At 39.9% G+C, this 19400-nt stretch overlaps 4 protein-coding genes across 4 annotated transcripts; 1 reads left to right on the top strand and 3 right to left on the bottom strand.

Moving 5' to 3' along the window:
* Positions 1-641: 641 nt before the first annotated feature.
* On the top strand, positions 642-3420 carry DSM5745_03620 (uncharacterized protein; the record flags this gene model as incomplete). The annotated part of the gene is made up of 4 exons (XM_026745636.1): positions 642-1166; positions 1233-1496; positions 1625-2266; positions 2326-3420. The coding sequence occupies 4 exons, from the start codon at positions 642-644 to the stop codon at positions 3418-3420; spliced, it is 2526 nt and encodes an 841-aa protein (XP_026606502.1).
* Positions 3421-5208: 1788 nt separating this feature from the next.
* DSM5745_03619 (uncharacterized protein) lies at positions 5209-6164 on the bottom strand (the record flags this gene model as incomplete). Its single annotated transcript, XM_026745635.1, has 3 exons — positions 5209-5692; positions 5764-5861; positions 5991-6164. 3 exons carry the CDS (start codon positions 6162-6164, stop codon positions 5209-5211), a joined length of 756 nt encoding a protein of 251 aa, XP_026606501.1.
* A 6811-nt stretch (positions 6165-12975) lies between these two features.
* Positions 12976-14199, bottom strand: DSM5745_03618 (uncharacterized protein; the record flags this gene model as incomplete). Its single annotated transcript, XM_026745634.1, has 1 exon — positions 12976-14199. One exon carries the CDS (start codon positions 14197-14199, stop codon positions 12976-12978), a length of 1224 nt encoding a protein of 407 aa, XP_026606500.1.
* Positions 14200-15187: 988 nt separating this feature from the next.
* Positions 15188-16115, bottom strand: DSM5745_03617 (uncharacterized protein; the record flags this gene model as incomplete). Its single annotated transcript, XM_026745633.1, has 2 exons — positions 15188-15839; positions 15895-16115. 2 exons carry the CDS (start codon positions 16113-16115, stop codon positions 15188-15190), a joined length of 873 nt encoding a protein of 290 aa, XP_026606499.1.
* Positions 16116-19400: the final 3285 nt, after the last annotated feature.

Raw genomic sequence — 19400 nt, 5'->3', positions numbered from 1 at the left:
CCCCTCCTTGGCGCCACAGGTAACGGCTTCAGGGTCCAGCTAAACCTGATTAGGGCATAAAGTACGAGCTGGGCATCGACTATGGGTCCACCATCTCGGCTGGTCGCCTTGTGCCGAGAATGTTGTTGGGCTAGGACCATACTTCTGATACTCCCTCTGTATAGTCTTGACGATTTGGCACTGCTCACAGAGGTATAACGCATGAGAAAGCATCCGGATCTGTTGTTCAACGCCAGCTTTCATTGCACCAACTGTCCTCAGTCTCCAAAGTAAGTTCGAAACAAGTCACTTTCTGTGAAGTGATGATGTGTACTGACTATTGTGCCATAAGATGGATGCAGGCGCTGAGATCCCTGGATATGTCCCAACTACCCAGTGGCCGGACCTTGAGGCCCTTGCAGTTGGCTACGGCGACCATCTCATGGCCACGTCACACAAGCTCGACGGGAGACGCTTCACCATGATTTTGACTGACTCTACGCGGATTGCGCACCATTACTAAGATCTCAATGTGGTAGAATGGAGCGTCACAGGCACCTATTAGAGTGGCGCCACGAAGTACAAAGCCTTCGAAGTCTGGCCGGACATTTTTTTTCATTGATTCCCTCAAAACCGAGTCCCAGCAGCAAGTCAGCCTTGTGATGAACCTCAAGACTGGTCAGGTCGTTATTGGCATCTCCGACTTCTACATAAGATTCAGCGATCGAAAAAACCGGACGCGCACAAAACTCCTCGACGCGTCCGTCGAAGGGTACGATGGTGTGACACTGTTCCCGCAATCCGACGATCTGATCGGCAGACACATCCTGTATCGGTATACCACGCGGGACACCTACGAGCATATCCATTTGAATCGGAGCACATCCACATGGCACTGTTTGAGTGGCACACAGAAAGGCCTAGCAGATACCGAGCCATGCAAACTCCTGAAGCTTGCAGAGAACCTGTATCTTCTGTTATGGAGTGAGAAGATGATGCCTGTGGAGTCTATTGTCGTAGTTGATCTCGATCGGATGAGGTCTGCCGGCCGCTCCTTCTGCCGGGACCTGAAACCGGCGAAACCTGTGCAGATGATGTTTGGGTCCTATGCGTGTGTATTGGCGGAGACGGATGCTGCTGGGGTTGTTGCGAGGCAGCAGGAAACGAAAGGATGTTGTGCTGGGGGGGTAGGTAACTTCGCTGCTGGGCGGCGGTGGTTCCACTTATTCTGTACTGCAGCTATTCCACAGTAGAGACCCTGGCCGGGACCGAGTCATGCTTGCCATACTCGCAGTCTCGCACACCGCGTGGCCCTTATGGAAGTACTCTGTAAGGGTGCGGTGGGGACGGAACATTCTCCGCTGCTGCCGATCCTTTTAGTTTCCTCTTTATTTTTCTTGGTACTTCTGGAAGACGGGGAAGAACGTCTTTTGTCTGAACCTCTGAACGTGGTCCATGGTGCACCAGCATGCCTCATCACAAGACTTCCAACACGCGAAAAAGCGTCAAGTCGCGCGGTAAGAACCCCCTAGGAGAGCACCCAAGGCTATGCTAACTCATAATTAAGCGGGCTGCCTCGTGTGCAAACAACGCGTACGTCACCTCTCTACTACGTACCACGAGACGGCTCACTGAATGCTTATAGCGTCTCAAATGCGATGAGAAGATACCGTCATGCACGCCGTGCGAAAAGACGGAATTAGACTGTCCCGGCTACAAGAGAGACGTGAGATGGTCGTCAAAGCACGAGATTCTGCAGCCAAAGACCTCGAATAGCCAAGTTCAACGTCGACTATCTCGTGACGCCTGGTTTGTTGACTGCGCTACCAGATTGCAAGATGCCATTGTCATGACACGAACGGCGAGAGGGATCGCCTCCAGGACTGCACAGCCAAACCTGGTATATATGGAATCGACAACCGATAAGCACTTGCGCTACTACTTCTCACACGTATGCGGCATTCTCTCGGCTTACGACTCGCCCACCAATCCATTTCGCTCGCTGGTCAAAGATCTCATCCACCAGGGCTCGTATCCAGCGCTATTAAAATCCGTCCTGGCCATGTCCGCTGCCCATCTGTACCAGGACGATAAAGACCGGATAAGGCATTCCCTTGAGCCCCGGACTCAAGCTATATCCTCCTTGGCGTCGCAGATTTCCGCGTTGGATTTGGCCGATGATGAAACCGAGGTTGTTTCTCTGCACAAGCGGGGCAAGTTTGGCCCAGACTCAAGCTCGAGCACGACCGCTTTGCTGTTGAGTGCTGTAAATCTAGGGATGACTTCGGTCAGTTTCGACCTTTTAAGCCACTATCAAACCTCTAGCCCTTCTAACTCCGGAGATAGACATGGCACGAAGTCTTCTCCCTAGATTTGATCCACCTCCCGGGGTCCCGAGCCCTATTCAAACGGTGGATCAGCGACACCAACTTGCACTCCGGTTCCGCTGGCCCGGCCCCCCGTCACCCGCAAGCCGATTTTCTGAGCGGCATGATGGCCATGTTCGAGTGTCTGAGCTCATTCCACGTTGACCAGGACCTTGCCGCAGTGGACTATCTTTGGCCATTTTGCGGGTATCCCGAAACAACGACCAGGAACAAGTACCGTCCCAACCCACTAACTGGCGTCAGCGCCGAGCTGTTTATCTACATGGCAAAAGTAGGCACGATATCAAGGCAGCTCGATGTGGTGAACCGCGTGCGGACCCTATCTATTCCCGGAACTTACGAAGGCGAAGGAGACCTCATGTACCACTCGCTCCTGCAGAAAGCGAGGGAGATTGAGGCTTCGGTGCGTGCATACACGCCACCTTCCATACATCGGATGCAGGAGACAGGAGATGAGCTTACGCCGTTAGCGCACTTCTATATTATGGGCCAGGTCTACCAGCTCGCTGTACTGCTGGAGCTCTACCGCATGTTCCCGGAGACAACAGAGAATCAGAACGAGCCACCAAATCCTGACCGCAACCACAGTCCGCCGCACACAAAGCATCGGCATCTCCTCGTCAGCCTCGCCATCAACATCCTAACGCTACTTTGCTCCATCCCACGCACCTCGCGAACAAAAGCCATGCAGATGATCCCGGTAGCAATTGCCGCGAGCGCACTGCAGGGCGTCCCGGACCCTCAAATAAGCACCCAGTACCCGAATCTCAATCAAACCGTTGAGTGTTTGACGTTGCACAGTACTACAAGCACCACCATAATAAAATACTGGCGAACTCGGGCCATGGAGACGATAGCTGGTATCAGGTATTACGTCGGCCTGGAATCTGCGGACGTGGTCAAGCGCGTTGTGGAGGGCGTCTGGCTGCGCGCTGATAGTCGGGTCATGTCTGCCGGTGCTGCTGCCCCGTTGGTCAGCTGGACCGATGTGATGAGGGAGGAGAACCTGCAGACGCTCTTCTGTCAATTTGTGGCGCACGGCCTCGTAATATAAAGATTGGTCGATTGGGTTTGAGTATCGGAGAAAGGACTTTCCATTGGACAAGACCAACATTTGACTTGAGTAGAACTGAAAGATCTACTGGAGCCAAGCAGAACTATGAGCCCATTGTGCACCGTGGAAGCAAGAGATGTTCTCTGGTTGTTTCCGGGTGTTTGTTCAAACAGTGGTCTTTGCTATAGAGCATACATTCATCGGGCTGCTATGGGCACTGCGCAATAACCCAGCCCGGTGGCTATAGACAAGACCAGCAAAACTTAGTACAACAATTGTAACCTATCTGCTGGGTCCTTCGAATCCTGGCTCGCCGTATATTATCTATCCCCTACTCCGGCATTCCAAGTCTATGCTCCTCCAACCCCTCACCACAGCGCCTCCCCACCAAGATCCTGATTCGGCCCCGGAGCGTCCTCCCAACCGCAGATATGCACGTCCAAAAAGCGTCCGTTCAAGTCCCTTCCACCCTCCCTAACATATCTGAGCACCACCTCGGCGCTTTCTACAACAGTAAGGTCTGTATGCCCCCCTCCCGTATCCGTTTGCACGTACTATAGTAAAGGTCCGTTAGTTATTAGGGCCCATTGCCCTGGTGTGCATTTGCGACATACACCTGGGCTTATAGCGTAAGCGGAGAACCCTCCGTCCTCGTAGTCGAGTGCATATTCCGGCGTTAGCATGTTCAGTCCGGCCTTGGAGATCTTGTACGCGTGGTTTGGAATCAGTCGGTATTTCCTGGCGCAGCCGCATGACGCCACGGTGCTTGATCTGAGAATTATTAGCTTGGTCGTCGACGCTACCATAGGGTAGGAAGGAGTGTGTGCATATTGACGATCTCCCTGCGGGACCCCTTTTGCAAAAGGCCCATGAAACTTCTTGTTACCTCGTGGGTGAGCGTGACGTTCGTATGAAAGACGTCGGTTACATTTGTCCTGCCCAGCATGTCGGTAGCTTTATGGCAAGACCAAAGAAGTACTACAACCGTACGTACATATTTTCAACTTTCCCGCCAGCCATAGAATGGACCCCTGAACGGAGAAACATAGCGAGGAAAGAAAACTCTTGTTCATACGTTTCAGTCAAAGCTTTGTACTGAACTACCCAAGCTGTATGAGGACTGAAGTGGGCGGGTGGGGTATCAAGTGCCCCTACCCCAATGGAAGAAAGGGAGCAAGGGAAACTCAAGTGTTGCAGATATAGAAGCCAAGTAGTGCAAACAGTTGGTCTTTGTTCTGAAATGCAGAGTCTGCACATTCGCTACCTGATGGAAGGGCATGGAAGATGTGGCGTTTGTCCTTTGTTGGCATCGGGTACTTATACAATCTCCCCCCTCACCCCCGCTCTCACCAGTGCTCTCTGTCTGCCTGACCATATCCCGGGACAAATCCGACTAATTTGATACAGGTCCATCATGCGCATGCAGAAGTCTTATACTGATGATTGAAGTCCTTGACTCTATACCATTTCAGAGGACTGACCTGGGCAGACTGGAGGAAATAGCCATCTCTTACAGGAATCATCGTCGATTCGCGTCCTGGGCACTTGGAGAAGGCGTGCGACAGTTACCAGGAGATGATGAACATGTTTGAGAAGATCCGGAATATTATTCTTCATATCTATTAGATACAGACAGAATATATCAAGGCACCAGCATCAGTGTGTCCAACTCGACAAGAGTGCTGCGGAGGGTGCTAAATGAACATGTCTGGCGGACAAACAGATGGCAGATCCTATGGAGCACATGCCAAAGGGAACATTCTAGATACATGTCTAGGAAGAGCGATATCACCACAAGCCCGAGCCACCACTACCATAATTTTCTGAGAACGTGACGCGACCATTTAGATCCGGTTCCGCCACGATGCTAGAGACCTCGCTAGTGCTCTCGTTGGATGGAGAAAAGGTTCGCCGTCGAAGCGCAAGTAAATGGTTGATGAGGTCGGCAATTGTTTGGCGCTCCGGATGTGTGAAGGTGTGACCAGCGGCTTCGGGGACCTGCGAGATATAGGGGCCGATCTCATAGGGCCCTACCTGGCGGGGAACGGGGCTGTGACCGTTTACAAGCGCGGGATGGTTGTTGGCAGTTATGGTCACGTTTGAAAACTCGGACGCGAGATCCAGAGTACTCGCCATTTCATCGGCTGCGCCTGTGGGTGTGATATCCGCAATGGCATTGCCGTTGATATGAGGGGATTCCTGTGGAGCAGCATTGAGGTGATTGACACTTGAGGTGTCGGAGACGATGATGCCGTTGACGGAGACGATGCTGCTGGTTAACGGCAAAGGTGTGGTAAGAAATTAGCTGGCGGTGCTGCCTTGGTTTATTCTTTCTGGGCCAACGAGGGATATACTGGTGCTTCCATTGGGGCGAGTATCGGCTGGTGATGCGGCACCTCGAGCATAGACATTGGCATGCGCAGGTGCAGTTTCGGCGACGACTTCGTTAGCCTCTGTCGACCACATGGCAGCCAGACTTAGAGATCCAATGGTGAAGTTGCTGACAGGATGCTGCGCCGTTTCTCCATTCTGCGTTGGCACATTGACGGGAACAGTCGCGGCAGGCGTACAGGCACAAGCATCCGCAGGTTCCGCCGGTCTTGCGGTTGCAGTAATCTGGTCAGATCCTCCCTGTCGACTTCGTCTATCTGGGCGGAGGCGCCGGAGGGCAGCGTCAACGTTCCGCTGGAAAGACTTTGGAGTAGGAGCGGCAGCATCAATCTTGCTAAGAAAGCGTCGCACATGTCTACTAAAAGGAATAAATAGTTACTGTATGTAGAAGTCTCTTGTATTACATGGTATACTAACTAAATATTTTAGGGATAAATAAAGAGTTTTATAGGTGGTTATTTAAGCTAAAAAACCCTTTTTTTATTAAAGCCTTAAGGCCACTAGTAGCCTTAGGTACTTATTTTTAATACTTTTTTTTATTTATATTAAAAACTTTTTTAAATTAATAAGCTATAGGCTACTAGTATAAAAAAAGTTTTTTTTAAATTAATAAGTTATAAATTATTAGTATTAAAAAAAGGCTTTTTAAAAGTATAATTTATAAGTAAGTATTAAAAAGCTAGTAATTAAAATAATAAAAAAATAAGTATTAATAAAAGTTTTAGGTATTAATAAGCCAAAGCAGTCCCTAAAAATATAAGTAAATAATAATAAAATATATAAAATAATAAATTTTTAATAAAAGCTTTGGGCACTAGGTAGCCTAAAATAAATTAAATAATAAATAATAAGCTAAGTAATTTATAAATTTAAAGGCTAGCTAATATATTTACTAGCTTTTTTATAAATTATATAACCTTTTTATAATTAAAAAAATAATAATAAATATTAAAGTATATAAAAATTATTTTAGGGGTAAAAATAAAGCCTAGTTTATATAAAATATATTAACTAGTAATAATAAACTAGTATATAATAAGTTATATAAAAATTTTAATTTTTAATATAAGGTAAGTTACCTAGTATAATAATATATTAAACTTATTAAAGCATATATTTTAAATATTAATTTTTTTTAAAAAACTTAGTATTAGTATAATATTATATATTTTAAATAATATAGTATTAGCCTAGCAGCTATAATAAGTATAATTAAGCCTTAAATATAAAGTTTTTAAGGTATAAGCTAGTAGGATTATAATAAGGATTATAATTTTAAATAATAATATTTTTTTTTATTAAAAAATAAGATTACTATAGCAGCCTATATATACTAAAAACTAATAATATTATTTAGCTATTTAATTTAAAAAAGTCCTAGGGTTTTAAAGGCTGCTAACCATGTAATATAATTATATTTTAAAAACTAAAAAAATATTAAATAAAAATTTTAATTAAAGTAATTAATAAGCTAGTTATACTAGTAAGCCTATATTTTAATATTTAAAAATAAAATCTCCCGCGGGTAAATATAAAAAGTACCAGGAATTTTATTAAATTAAATTAAAAATATATTAACTTTTAGTACTATAATTAATATATTATATAAAACTAGGGTAAGGTTTTAGGGCAGGGTAATATTATACTACCTTTATTATAAAATTAATTTTTAAAAATAGGAATAAAGTAATAATAAGCTAAAAATAAAAATTATTAAGCATAGTTTTATAATATATAAGTTATTATAAATTTAGTATAAAAAAGGTTAATTTTAGTATAAAAACTACCTAAAAAACCCACTTATATAAGTTTAAAAAAAATCCTTAATAAGGCTTTAAAGTATTTAAATACCTTAGGCCCTAATGGCTTAGTAAGGCTATTTATTATTTATTWTTTAATAAAAATAAACTATATATTAATAATACCTTTAGCCTTTTTCTTAAATAAAATAATATTAAATATTAATATACTTACTCTAGGTATAGAACTAGGGGTTACTAGCTAGTATTATAATACCTTTATTATTTTTATAAATTATAATAATAATAAATTTTTTTTTAGGTATTTATAAGCTTTCCTAGCAAGTAATAAAATTAAATAACTTTTTTAATAGCTTATATTTTTTTATATACTTAGCTTTATAAAAAAATAAAGCTATAATAAGCTAATACTTAAAAAACTAGTTAATAATTATAAAGCCCATGTAAAATATATATTTAAAGGTAAAATAATATATTTTTAGGTTATTATTTTAATTAGTATTAGTATAGCTAGTTAGCAGTTAAAAATTTTTAAAAAATATTAATTTATAGTTTATAAAGCCTTAAAAATAGTAAAACATGTACTTAATAATTATTATATATTTTTTTTATAAGTTTAGTAAAAAAATAGCTTAAAATAAATATAAAATAAATAATATTAGCCCAAGTTCTAGTATAAAATATATTAAAAATTTAATAATGCTTTAATACTATTTTAAAATATTTATTAAAGCTAAGTACTTTTTAAAAGCAGGCTTTAGCTTTAAGCGGGGATTTATTAGCATGCTATAAATTTTAAAATTATTTATATTAAATTAGTAAAGGATTTTATTTATATAGCTAAGTTAAAAAAGCTAAAGTATTTAATTAGCCTAATTTTAATAGATTTTTATGCTAAGATAATAGTAATAAGGGCTAAAATTAAATATTTTAAAGTACTTATTTAAGGTATTTTTAATTTTTTAAATTTAGGCTTTGTTCCTGCTAACTAGCAAAAGATTATTTATATATATAATAATAAAAATTTTATTATTAATAAAAACTCCTAGGTTTAAATAAATAAAATAAAAGCCTAATATAATTAAAAAGTTTATAAATAATTAATACTAAATTTATAGTACTTACTTTAAGCTATAAAAAACCTTTTAAAGCTAATAAACATGCTTAAAGTTATTAATAAAAAAATAAGGTTATTTTATAAAAATTATAATATTAATATTTTTATATAAAAATATTATTTTTATATTTATTTACTTAATTTTAAGGTCTAGCATAGTAATAATAATAAAAAAAAGCTTATAACTTATTAGCTTTACCACCCTAGTAAAGGTTTTATAATAATTAAGCTTATAAACTTGCTTAAAGCTATAAACTACCTAGCAAGCTTTATAATAAAAAATCTAGCCTTTTAATTTTTTTAATTTTTAAAATTTATTTACTAAAAAGTAAGTATTTTTTAAAGGGTAAGTTAATAAAATCCTAGGTTTTATTTTTTATTAAAAAATTATATTTTTTTATATGCTTTTAAATTATTTATTTTATTTATCTTTAGCCTTAGCTTACTAAATTATTAATTTATTTTTTTTTAAAAATTTACTTATAAAGTATTATAGCTAGTACTAAAATATTATTTAAGCTAGGCTTATTAATTAATATTTTAAAATTATTTAAATAAGATTTACTAGCTAGGGTAATCCTATTTTATATAACTTTAATAATATTTTAAAAATAAAATAAATAAGCTAGCTTGTTTAAAATTTAAAAAACTTTTTTAAAATTTATAATAACTTAAGTATATATATAATATACTAGGCTAGTATTATAACTAAAATTTAGGTTTTTTAAAAATATATTAACTTTAGTAGCTAAATTAGTGGCTTTTATTACTAGATTTTTAGGGTTTATATACCTAAAAAGGTTTCCTAAAGCTAGGCTCTTTAGGGATTTATTTTTAGGGTTCCCTTTAATATTTAGGTTAGTATTAACTTAAATTAATAAGTTTTTAAAAATAAATATCCCTGGAAATACTAGAGCTTCGGGTGCCTTAAAAATAAAATTTTTTAAAGGGTTTAAAGCTTTAGGTAGCGCCTTGGGGATAAAAATCCCTAAAGGGCTTAAAAATAAGGCCTTAAAAATAAAAATCCCTAAAAAAGGTAAAGCCTTAAAAATAAAGGTCCCTGGAGGTGCTAAAGTAGTTACTTTTAAAAAGTTTAGCCTAATATAATAATTTTTAATAATATTAATATTATATATTAAAACCATGTGGCTATTATTTAGGAAAACCTAGTATAGCTTATTTATTTTTTTATTAAAATTAACTAGCCTTTTAGTTTTTATTTTACTATTTTTATAAAGCTTTTTTTACTTTTTTAGTGGGTTTAGAATATAGACCTTAAACTAAAAAATATAAATATAAAAAATATTTAATTAGTAGCTATACCAGGCTTCAAATAATATAATATTATTTAATATAAAATATAAAGTTTAATTATATAAATAACTAGTATTTTTATAAAACTTAAACCATATATTAGCTAGGGCTTTAATATTATATAATATAAATTATATAAGGCCAAGCAGCTTATTAATAAGTACTTTAATATAGCTATTTTATTTATACTAGTTTATACTAAATATTTTTATAATAGCTTTAAAGCTATAAATAAAATATTATAAGTTATAAATATTTTTTTTTTTAATTATAGCATACGCGGCGCAGTGGGAGTTTAGGCATGTTATATTAATAAATAATAAAAAAAGCCTAGGTAATAAATTTATTTTTACTAGCTAGTATTATAACCTAGTAATAGTAGGATTTATTATTTATAATAAAATTAATATATATTTTTTTATTAAATAAAAGTAAATACAGGCCGAAGACATTTATATAAAGTAATTTAAATAATTAATTAATAAATATTATAATATTTTTATAAGGCTTAACCCGCTAGTATATAATAATATAAAATTTATAAATATAGCCTTTAGGCATGTGCATATTATAAATCACTTTTTTTATTTTATTAAGCTAATTTTTAAAAATATAGCCTATTTATTAATATTAAAGCTAAAAAAATTTATCCTAAAAAATAAAGGCTATTAGTATTAAAATGGCTAGTATTACTAAACCCTAGTAAAAATTAAAAAAAAATACTTTATAAACTTTAATAATTATATATTAAGCTAATTTATAATTATATAAAATAATAATATTAGTACCTTATAGCTTTTTAGCTTTTATATTTTACTAGCTAAAGCTAACTAAGTAATATTTATTTAATAACTAAAAAATAAATATTAATATAAAAAATATATTTAAGTAATATAAAATATTATTTAAAGCTAGGATTTTAAGCTAGCTATTAATATAATAAAAATTTTTAATAATATTAATACCCTAGGTGCTAAAAACTTTAAAGCTAATATTTTTAATATTAAAATTAGTATAGGGCTTAAGGTCCTGAAATAAAAAGTAATTATAAGTAATATATTATATATAGTTATTATCTAGGGTAATTTATTAAATAAAACTATTTTAAATAGTTTTTACTTAAAGTTAAAGCTAATTTAAGTTATAAATACTAGTTTAAATATAGGCTTTATATTTTTCCTAAATTTAAAGTTTTTTTAAGGGTGCTTAGCGCTTTTATTACCCTAAAAGTTTTTTTAAGTGGTTTTAAGCTTAAAATAAAGTTAATAATAAGTTTTTTAACTATAAAAAAGCATGTTATAATAAAAATAATAATATATAATAATATTTATAGTACCCTTAATTTTATATATTTAAATAATATTAAGGTAGTTTTTATAATATTTAATATTAAGTTTTATAAATACCTTATTAAAAAAAAGTGCTAGGGTACTAGTGCCCTGGTTCTAGTTTAATTTAATAAATTTAGTAATAATTATAAAATTATTTAAAAAGGTAATTAGCATGGTGGTGTTTCCTAAAAGGTATTTAATAATATAATTATTAAAGTATATAGCCTTAAAGTAATTAAATTAATTACTTAAGGCTTAGTAAAAGGTAGTAATAATAAGCTTAATTAAAAGGGTAATATTAATATATATAAATTTTTATTAAATCTTCCTAAGTTTCTTACTAAAATTAAAAATACTTTTATTATAAAATAGGGATATTAGGCTAGCCTAAGCCTTAAAAATTATAATATTAATATTAGGTTTAAGGTAGCTTTTAATCTTATTAAGTAGTTTATATATTATTTATTTATTAATAAAAAGGTTTTATAAATTAAACCTTAAATAACTAAAAATTAAGGCCATGGTACAGTCCTAGTTTTACTATTAAATTTTAGTTTTATTATAATTTACTAGGGGCGTAGGCTTAGTAATAATAACTTTAATAATAATAGCTTTAATAATAGGCTAAGCAAAAGGTATAATAATAATTAAAACTTTATTATTAATACTTATATTTTTAGCTTAGCTTATAATAAATTATTAGCCAGGGGTCTTGGTATTTTTACCTGCTAAAGCTAATATAATAAAAAAAAATTAATAAGGATTTTTATAGGGCGCCTTTAATTTAATTACTTTAAAAAATAGTTATAGCCAGCCTTTTAAAGTTTTAAAAATACTTACTAGTTTTATTTAACCTACTAGTTTTTTAAGGTTAAAACCAGGATATTCTCCGCTTTAATTAAGGTTATTTTTTTTATTTTAGCTTGGTATAAAAAAATTAAATAATAAAAGGATTAAAGTAGTTTAAGTACCAGGAATTAAATTACTTAAAAAATAAGATTAAAAATTAAAAAAAGGTAAACCCTAAAAAGTTACTATAATAAAATTAAAGTTAAATAGGCTAAAGCCTATGCTAGGATAGTTATAAAAAAAAAAGCTAGTAACTAGGGACAGCTAGTTAAATATTTAAAGGTTAATTTAAATTTTTAAAAAATAGTTAAAATTAAAGTTTAAATTAAGAAACCTAAAGGTATTATAATACCTTTAAAGGTTTTAAAACTTTTTAGCTACTAAGGGGAACTTATTTTTATTAAAAAATTAAATATATATAGCCTTAAAAAGCAGGTATTTATAAAGTTAAAAGCTAATTAAAAAAGTAAAAAAAAAATAAAAAATTTAAGGTAAAAAAAATAAAGCTATAATATTTATATTTTTATAGTAAAAGTTTTGCCCTAAATATAAGGCTTTTTAATTATTATAATAACTAGTAAAATTAAAAATAATAAAGCTAGATAGTAAAATAAGGAAATACCATGTATTTAGTTAGTATAGGTTAACTTAAAAAAAAAGACTTTTAATTAGGTATATAAGTTAAGTAAACCCAGGCTTATAACCTACTAAAAAAATAAATAATTATTATATATAAAAGTCTCTTATATTGCATGGTATACTAACTAAATATTCTAGGGATAGATAAAGAGTTTTACAGGTGGCCATTTGGGCCGGAAGAACCTTCCTCCACCAGAGCCCCAAGGCCGCCGGTGGCCTCAGGCACCCACTTCCAGCAATGTCTAAGGTATTCAAGTCGATGTCCCTGAGCGCTTGACGCACGCCAGGAATACACAAGTCCGTCGTTCCGGAAGTCTTCCCAATGTGGAGGGCCCTGGATTTTATGCCAATCCCCGACTAGGAACATCCCAGAGCGTGGCCGACGGAGAGCGACACAGAGACGATTCGCATCAGCCAGGAACCCCAAGCGCGTCGAAGTAGCCACCGTTGTGTCGAATATGACCACACCCGACTCACATCCCTGATAGCTATCGATGGTGTGGACTCTGACTTCGCTGGGATCGGGGAAGTCCTGGAAAAGGTTGCTGTACTGATAGGTCTGCGCGCGATATGGTGTGATAATCGTTATGTGTTTCGCGGCAACCTGATGCTCCATGAGACTTCGGACCAGGGCATAAACAGTTGCGCAATTGGGATGATTGAAAAGAGAGCGCGAGCCGGCCTCCTTCTCCTCTTTGCTACCCAATACATTGACGAATATCAACGGCGATTCCTTACGGAAAGTGGTGTTGCAGCCATTATGAGTTACAACGCGGGCATTCATCTCCCCGACCACAGCGTCCAATATAGCTGCAGTGCGTAACTTCCCGTCGTAGAAAATAACAGACAGCAATTCGCATATTTCCGAGCTCATTCTGTGCTGCTCCAGGAAGACAACGGTTTTGTGCCCATTGAAAACTAGCCGCGAGAATAGTGATAGCTCTAGCGGGAGACTGAAGGGCGCTTCTGGTGGCTTGCTAAAGATAAGTGGTTTCAGCTGTCTATGATCTCCCACGAGAAGCAGCACTCTAGGGTCGTGATACGCTAGGACGGGCCAGAGCTCCGGTTCAGCGAGACGAGCCGCCTCATCAACTGCGACAACATCGGGGTGAACATTCTCGCGGACAGCAGGGGTTCCTGCGGCAAAAGGCGTACATACCAGGACATTTGTCCTTGATAAAACGGCGTCCCGGAGTCTCCGTGTGGAGTCGTGAAACTCTCGAAGTTCATCATCGTCGTCATTCCGCTTGAGAGCATTTTTCTTGATACGATTGCCCCTTTCTTCCTGGTCTTGGTAGTCGTTGAAGTAGTCTCGGAATCCTTTGAACCTTTCTATCTGCGACCAAGGGCGCTCGATAATACCGGACACCTCTAGCATGCGGTAGGCGAGTCCTAATCAGTCCACTTTTGGATTGTCCGTAATAGGATCTCCAAGTGCAGTTTAATCCACTGCCATACAAGCCAGAAGAGTGGTCACGAGGTCTTCCAATATTTCTTCTGCCTCGTAGTCGTAGTAGCGTTGGGGAAGCTGGTCATGGACGGAGCCAGACACGCCGCGGGCTGCTTTGTTAAGAGAGAGCGCGCCGTGGCTGTCCTTAGTCTTGAATCGTGTAGGTAACAAACAGCCCCCGGCGCGGGTGAGTCTTATCAATTAAAGACTGCATCTCAACGGCAAGGTGATCTGCTACATCATTGGAGGGCCCGGGGATTATGACTGTTTGACGTTTTCTTGGAGGTCGGGGAACGTTAACAAGAATTGGGAGAAGCACCCGAAGGAGCCAAAAGGTCTTTCCTGTTCCCGGAGGCCCCTGGAAGACGCCAACTCCGCCGGGGAGGCTGCGAAGAGACCGGTATCCATAGATTTGTTCTCCATTGAAGCCGGCCGAGATTCGCGGACTATCTAGCCTCATTCCTTCATACATATCTACAGGCGAGAGATTCCAGAGCTGGTTCGATAGTAGAACCGGTCGGAAGGGACTAGGGCTGTTCCAGAGGTGTTCCAAGGCTAGAAGTTGTTGGCGAAAAGGATTGTCGGACGAGCTGACTTCGACGTTCACCATATGGGGAACAGCTTTCATGATCGTGTGCTTTGCTTTCGCAATCGGTTAACCCGCAACATCGACTGCATTTAGCTTGGGTGGAGAGAGCTTTTTGCCGGGTCCATATTTGCTTGGGCGATTTAATAATATAGGTACAAATTGCGAAGGCGTTATGGATGTCGGCTTGATTACCGCTGCCTCCCATTCGTCAACATGACGGCCCTCGTCGTCTTTGAACAAAATAGAAAGCTGGTCGGAAGGGTACAGCCCAAGTGCCTTGTCTGCCTGAGTCTGCTGCGGTTGGAGAAATCCAAGGAGTTGTGCTCCTTAAGTGTCGGGGAGGGTGACTAGGCGCAATGGAATTTCTTGGTTTTCGAGAGCTGCAATAGCCCTAACCGACTCATCATTCTCCGAGACAATACTGTATTCAAGAATGGTCGCGTAGTCGCTCCACCACAAATAGTTGGTTCTGGTCATATATTCAACTCGAGGGCGCCTTTCTGGGGACTGGCAATTTTTCGCCGAGAGGATGTGCACGTTCTGACCGGCAGGGTACCAGGCATCGTACGGATTGACATCCCGGTCTCGTTGGATATATTCACGCAGATTGTTTAAGGACTGTTCGGGCGAGCCAGACGTACGCAGGTACAATGTGAGGACATCATGCGTTTTCAAGTAACCGCGAATTCGCTCCATTGTAGCTGACTGGTCGCCAAACGTGCGATTGTTGAAAAGGTACGCATCGAGAAAATCGTGATTGCGAAGCCGAACTTGTAGCCGCCACACTTGTTTATAGGGGAGCGTTGACTGTTTGAGGAATTTTCCAAGGGGAGACTGAGACTGGCACTGCGTGTTTCGCTCGATGTCCGGAAAAACTCGCTTCACACGGTAGCTTTCGAGGATTGCTTCCGTGAGGTAGACATAGGCGTCCTGCTCGCGGACTTTGCCATCGTCGGTATTGCGGTATCGGATTCGGAGCCTAAGGAGAGATGCTGGTTAGAACACTTGTATTCCCAGGAGAAAGGAGTTGTTACCCTATCAACAATAATGAATACACGCCCAGCTGGGGCTGAGGCAAGACGCGGACTGAGATTCCAGTCTCCTGCTCCCATCTGTCTGCTGGGTCGCCGATGACCTCTGTCACCTCGTCATGTTCATCGACCTCAGCGAACACAGCTGTCCAAGGGACTCCTATGCTGACGGAGGTATTGTCCTGTCGGGTCGTGAATTGGAAAGGTCCAGGGTGATCGTCCATCGGTGTAAAAAGGCAGTCGGGGAAGAAGCGAATGGACTGCTGTAACACCGAGGGAAAGTGAGGAGATGAATTGAATAGTAAGTGTTGGGGAAAGCCAAAGGGCTGCGAGTCGAGCAGAGAATAAGAGTGGGGGAGAGGGGCGAGAGGATGGAGAGGGAAGAGAAAGAAGATGAGATGATGGGGGAAGAGAAAGAAGATGAAATGATGAGGGAAGAGGAATGAAGAATTGACCAAGGTGGGCGAGTGAGAAGAAGTGAGAGGGGAGGAGAGGAAGGAGAGCTGAGGTTGACAAGGAAGAATTTCACCACAACACAGTCAACAAACAGCTCACTTGGCCCAGACAATCAATCCACAGATCAATTTCCATTGAATCTTTCATATTGAACAAAAGTTGCGATTAATAAAAGGCAGGATTCATGGTGATTAAGGACAATAACTGGAATTATGGCGTATGCCTCCAGCTGGCGGCCTGCGGGGAGGCATCTGTTTACTTTCCCATTCGACCTCTCTAAGCACAGTACGATTTGAGTCATTTTGTTTATGGGTAGCATATGGGCATATTGCCTAGTGAGAAAATACAATGGCAATGTCCTATTGTAGAGCCTGATATACCTTAACTCTCCGCCGCGTCAACTTCATCTGCTTACTCAGTTGTCGTTGTACTGAGTAGATTGAGGTCACTTTTTGGATTAATACCAAAGAGCACATGTAGAATAATAGTCAAGGACAATAGAGAGAGGGAAATGGGCGACCTGGGCATGGGCAATTGTCGGTCGAAGTCTGAGGCTACGAAGTTCAGCTCGCAGTTTCATCAGACATTTCCTAGTGAGCTCAGAATCTGGATCAGATGCTAAGCTGAGAAATGACTTTTCGACCAACAGGGCCGCCGAAGACGAGGGCGCGAAAGGCAATCATCAAGTGTCCGCATATACCGTAGAACAACATGAAATTACCCCAGGAGCCCGATATCCCAACATTCTAGGTATCAGCACTCGGCAACAAACGGTTTCGATATTTGAGGTCTCCAAGCTTCGTTGCTTTACGGGACTGTTTGGTGTAGGTTCTGGGCGTCTAATTTCGCCGAAGCAGGAGAGGGTAACGACTGAACATTATGTGTAGAGGTCGGCGTTGGGGCCGAGCTGAACTACTAGAAAGCCCATGAATAACGTCCTCTGGACCCTAGTCTTTATCGGGACCGAAGAGTGAGCTTGCGACGAGGACTTGTTTGATTAGGTGGAGCTCACGGAGAACAACAAAGTAGACGATGAAAGGCTGCCAGTTCACTCTTCAGGTCAAGACACCATGGAGTGCAGCAAGAGGGCTATGCTAGTCTCAGACTTTGAAAGATGCCATGAGGGTAGTGCCAACATTAGTGCGCTTGACTTGTTTGCGAAAGAATCCCTGGTACTCTCGAAAGGTCTGGAACGAAACGGGCGTTTGGTGGGAACAGAAGTGTCGTTCATGCCATCAACTGCCTTTGTGCTTGTTCCCATGGTCGGAGTCGCCGCCAACCCCGGGAGAGCGTTTGACAACCTTTCATCAACTCCATGCGACATCCAGTCCATTCCAGAAAAAAGAAATTTCGCGATCCTGCCTTCGGTGACGCACTGGAAGGAGTGGTCCGGAAGGTCCTGCAAAGCTGTCCAGCCCTATCATCTTCCCTGTCAGCCGTCTTCTTCGCTCGGCTCGAGCCTTCCTACCACAACCGTAGTTCAATGTGCTTTGACCTCAACGTTGTTGCGGATTCCGCTACGCATCGTAGCATCCGGCAAGCCGCTCGCCAAATCGGCGGATACGAGGCTACTGACGATGGACGTAGGGACAATATAGGCCGGATATGGAATCCGATTGATAGCTTCAGCTCCGTTCCCTTCCAGCTTGTCGGCAACTTCGTCTTTTGCAAACGTAGTACGGGGTCAATCTGGCGTCGAAGCCTCTGTATCAAGCCAATCGCTGCGTGATGATCGGGGAACTGGCATTTCTAGGTAAGTCTCAAGTCGCAAAACCTAAGGGTAGGGGAAGTCACAGGCTTCTCTCATAACGCGATTAAGAGTTATCATGGTGAAGCTGCCACTCACAAAGTTCCGAGGAACACAGCGCCATGAACGGCCGCAGAATTCTAGATCTGGCTGCGTATAGGTGCGAAGACAGGGGCGATAGAATGGAAAGACTAGAAGTAGAGAAGCAATGCACGGTTGATCGTGAGTATTCATTGGGTTTGTAGAAAGCCCGGCGTAGATTGATGGGGAGTGGAGGTAGGAGGAAGCAGAAGCCCAGTTTCGTCTACTGGTACCTAGGTAACCTTCCACTTTTGCCCGCTGCCCCTTCACAGCCAACATCATCTGACCACCTAGTCAATGATCATTTCACTTCTGAGTTGAGTGCTGGGTACCGCCGGGCCATTGGAAATTTACTAACCGGTTGATGAGGAAGTAGAGAAGTCCTACGGAGAGCTTCAACCTCCTGCGGTGCGGATAGGTACAGAAGATCGACTGGAACCTGAGAAGCGCGTGTACGGTAGAACAAAAGAAGACAGAAATAGCAACACAAGAGCTACCCAGGAAGCTGGCGACAAGCAATCAATCGCGATACGTTTCAGCCTACATTCGTCTTGAGGGACCAGCTGGCCAGACACGCAACGACGAACCGTCGAATGAATAAGAGGGAAGCACCTTTATAACTGAGCATCGAAGGCTACGATTCTCTAAATACCGATGGTCGTCGACCTACTCGGGAACAACTGTCGACCAGCCGAAGTGCGACCTGCTTTGATGATTTCGTCGACCGCGCTCCCTGCGGCCAGCAGTTTACCGCAATACAATCCGCGCATCAAAGGGCTGCACGGACTGGACTCTATTCGATGCGCCGTGCCCCCGTCTTCAGTATCATCTCATCTGCAATGCGGTCTCGCCTCATGAGGCAAAGCCATACTGAAACCCTTAATCTGGACCTTGGGTGTATCGAATCACTGAAGGCAGACTCCCAGCCCACCCCGAAGAGGATTATCCGTATTTCGCTTCCCGATGGTTATAGACCGTCGTGTAATGGGCAACTTGGCGACTCCGGGGGTCTGTGTAGGAGTCGGCTCTGAGGTTTGGAGAAGGAAGGTTTCAAATTCAACAGCATGGTCGAACTTTGTTCATTCGCTGTCTACTGGCACGTTGGTCAATGTGCAATATAACAAAGAATCAGTCATGATATCAATGTATTCTTTGAGAGCAGAGTATCAACAGGCCATGGTCTGCATGGAAACACAAATATCGCCGTGCCCAGAAAGATCCAGCT

This window comes from Aspergillus mulundensis (assembly GCF_003369625.1).
Source record: "Aspergillus mulundensis strain DSM 5745 chromosome Unknown scaffold_2, whole genome shotgun sequence".
Lineage (NCBI taxonomy): Eukaryota > Fungi > Ascomycota > Eurotiomycetes > Eurotiales > Aspergillaceae > Aspergillus > Aspergillus mulundensis.
This window is presented reverse-complemented; position numbering and strand designations above follow the sequence as displayed.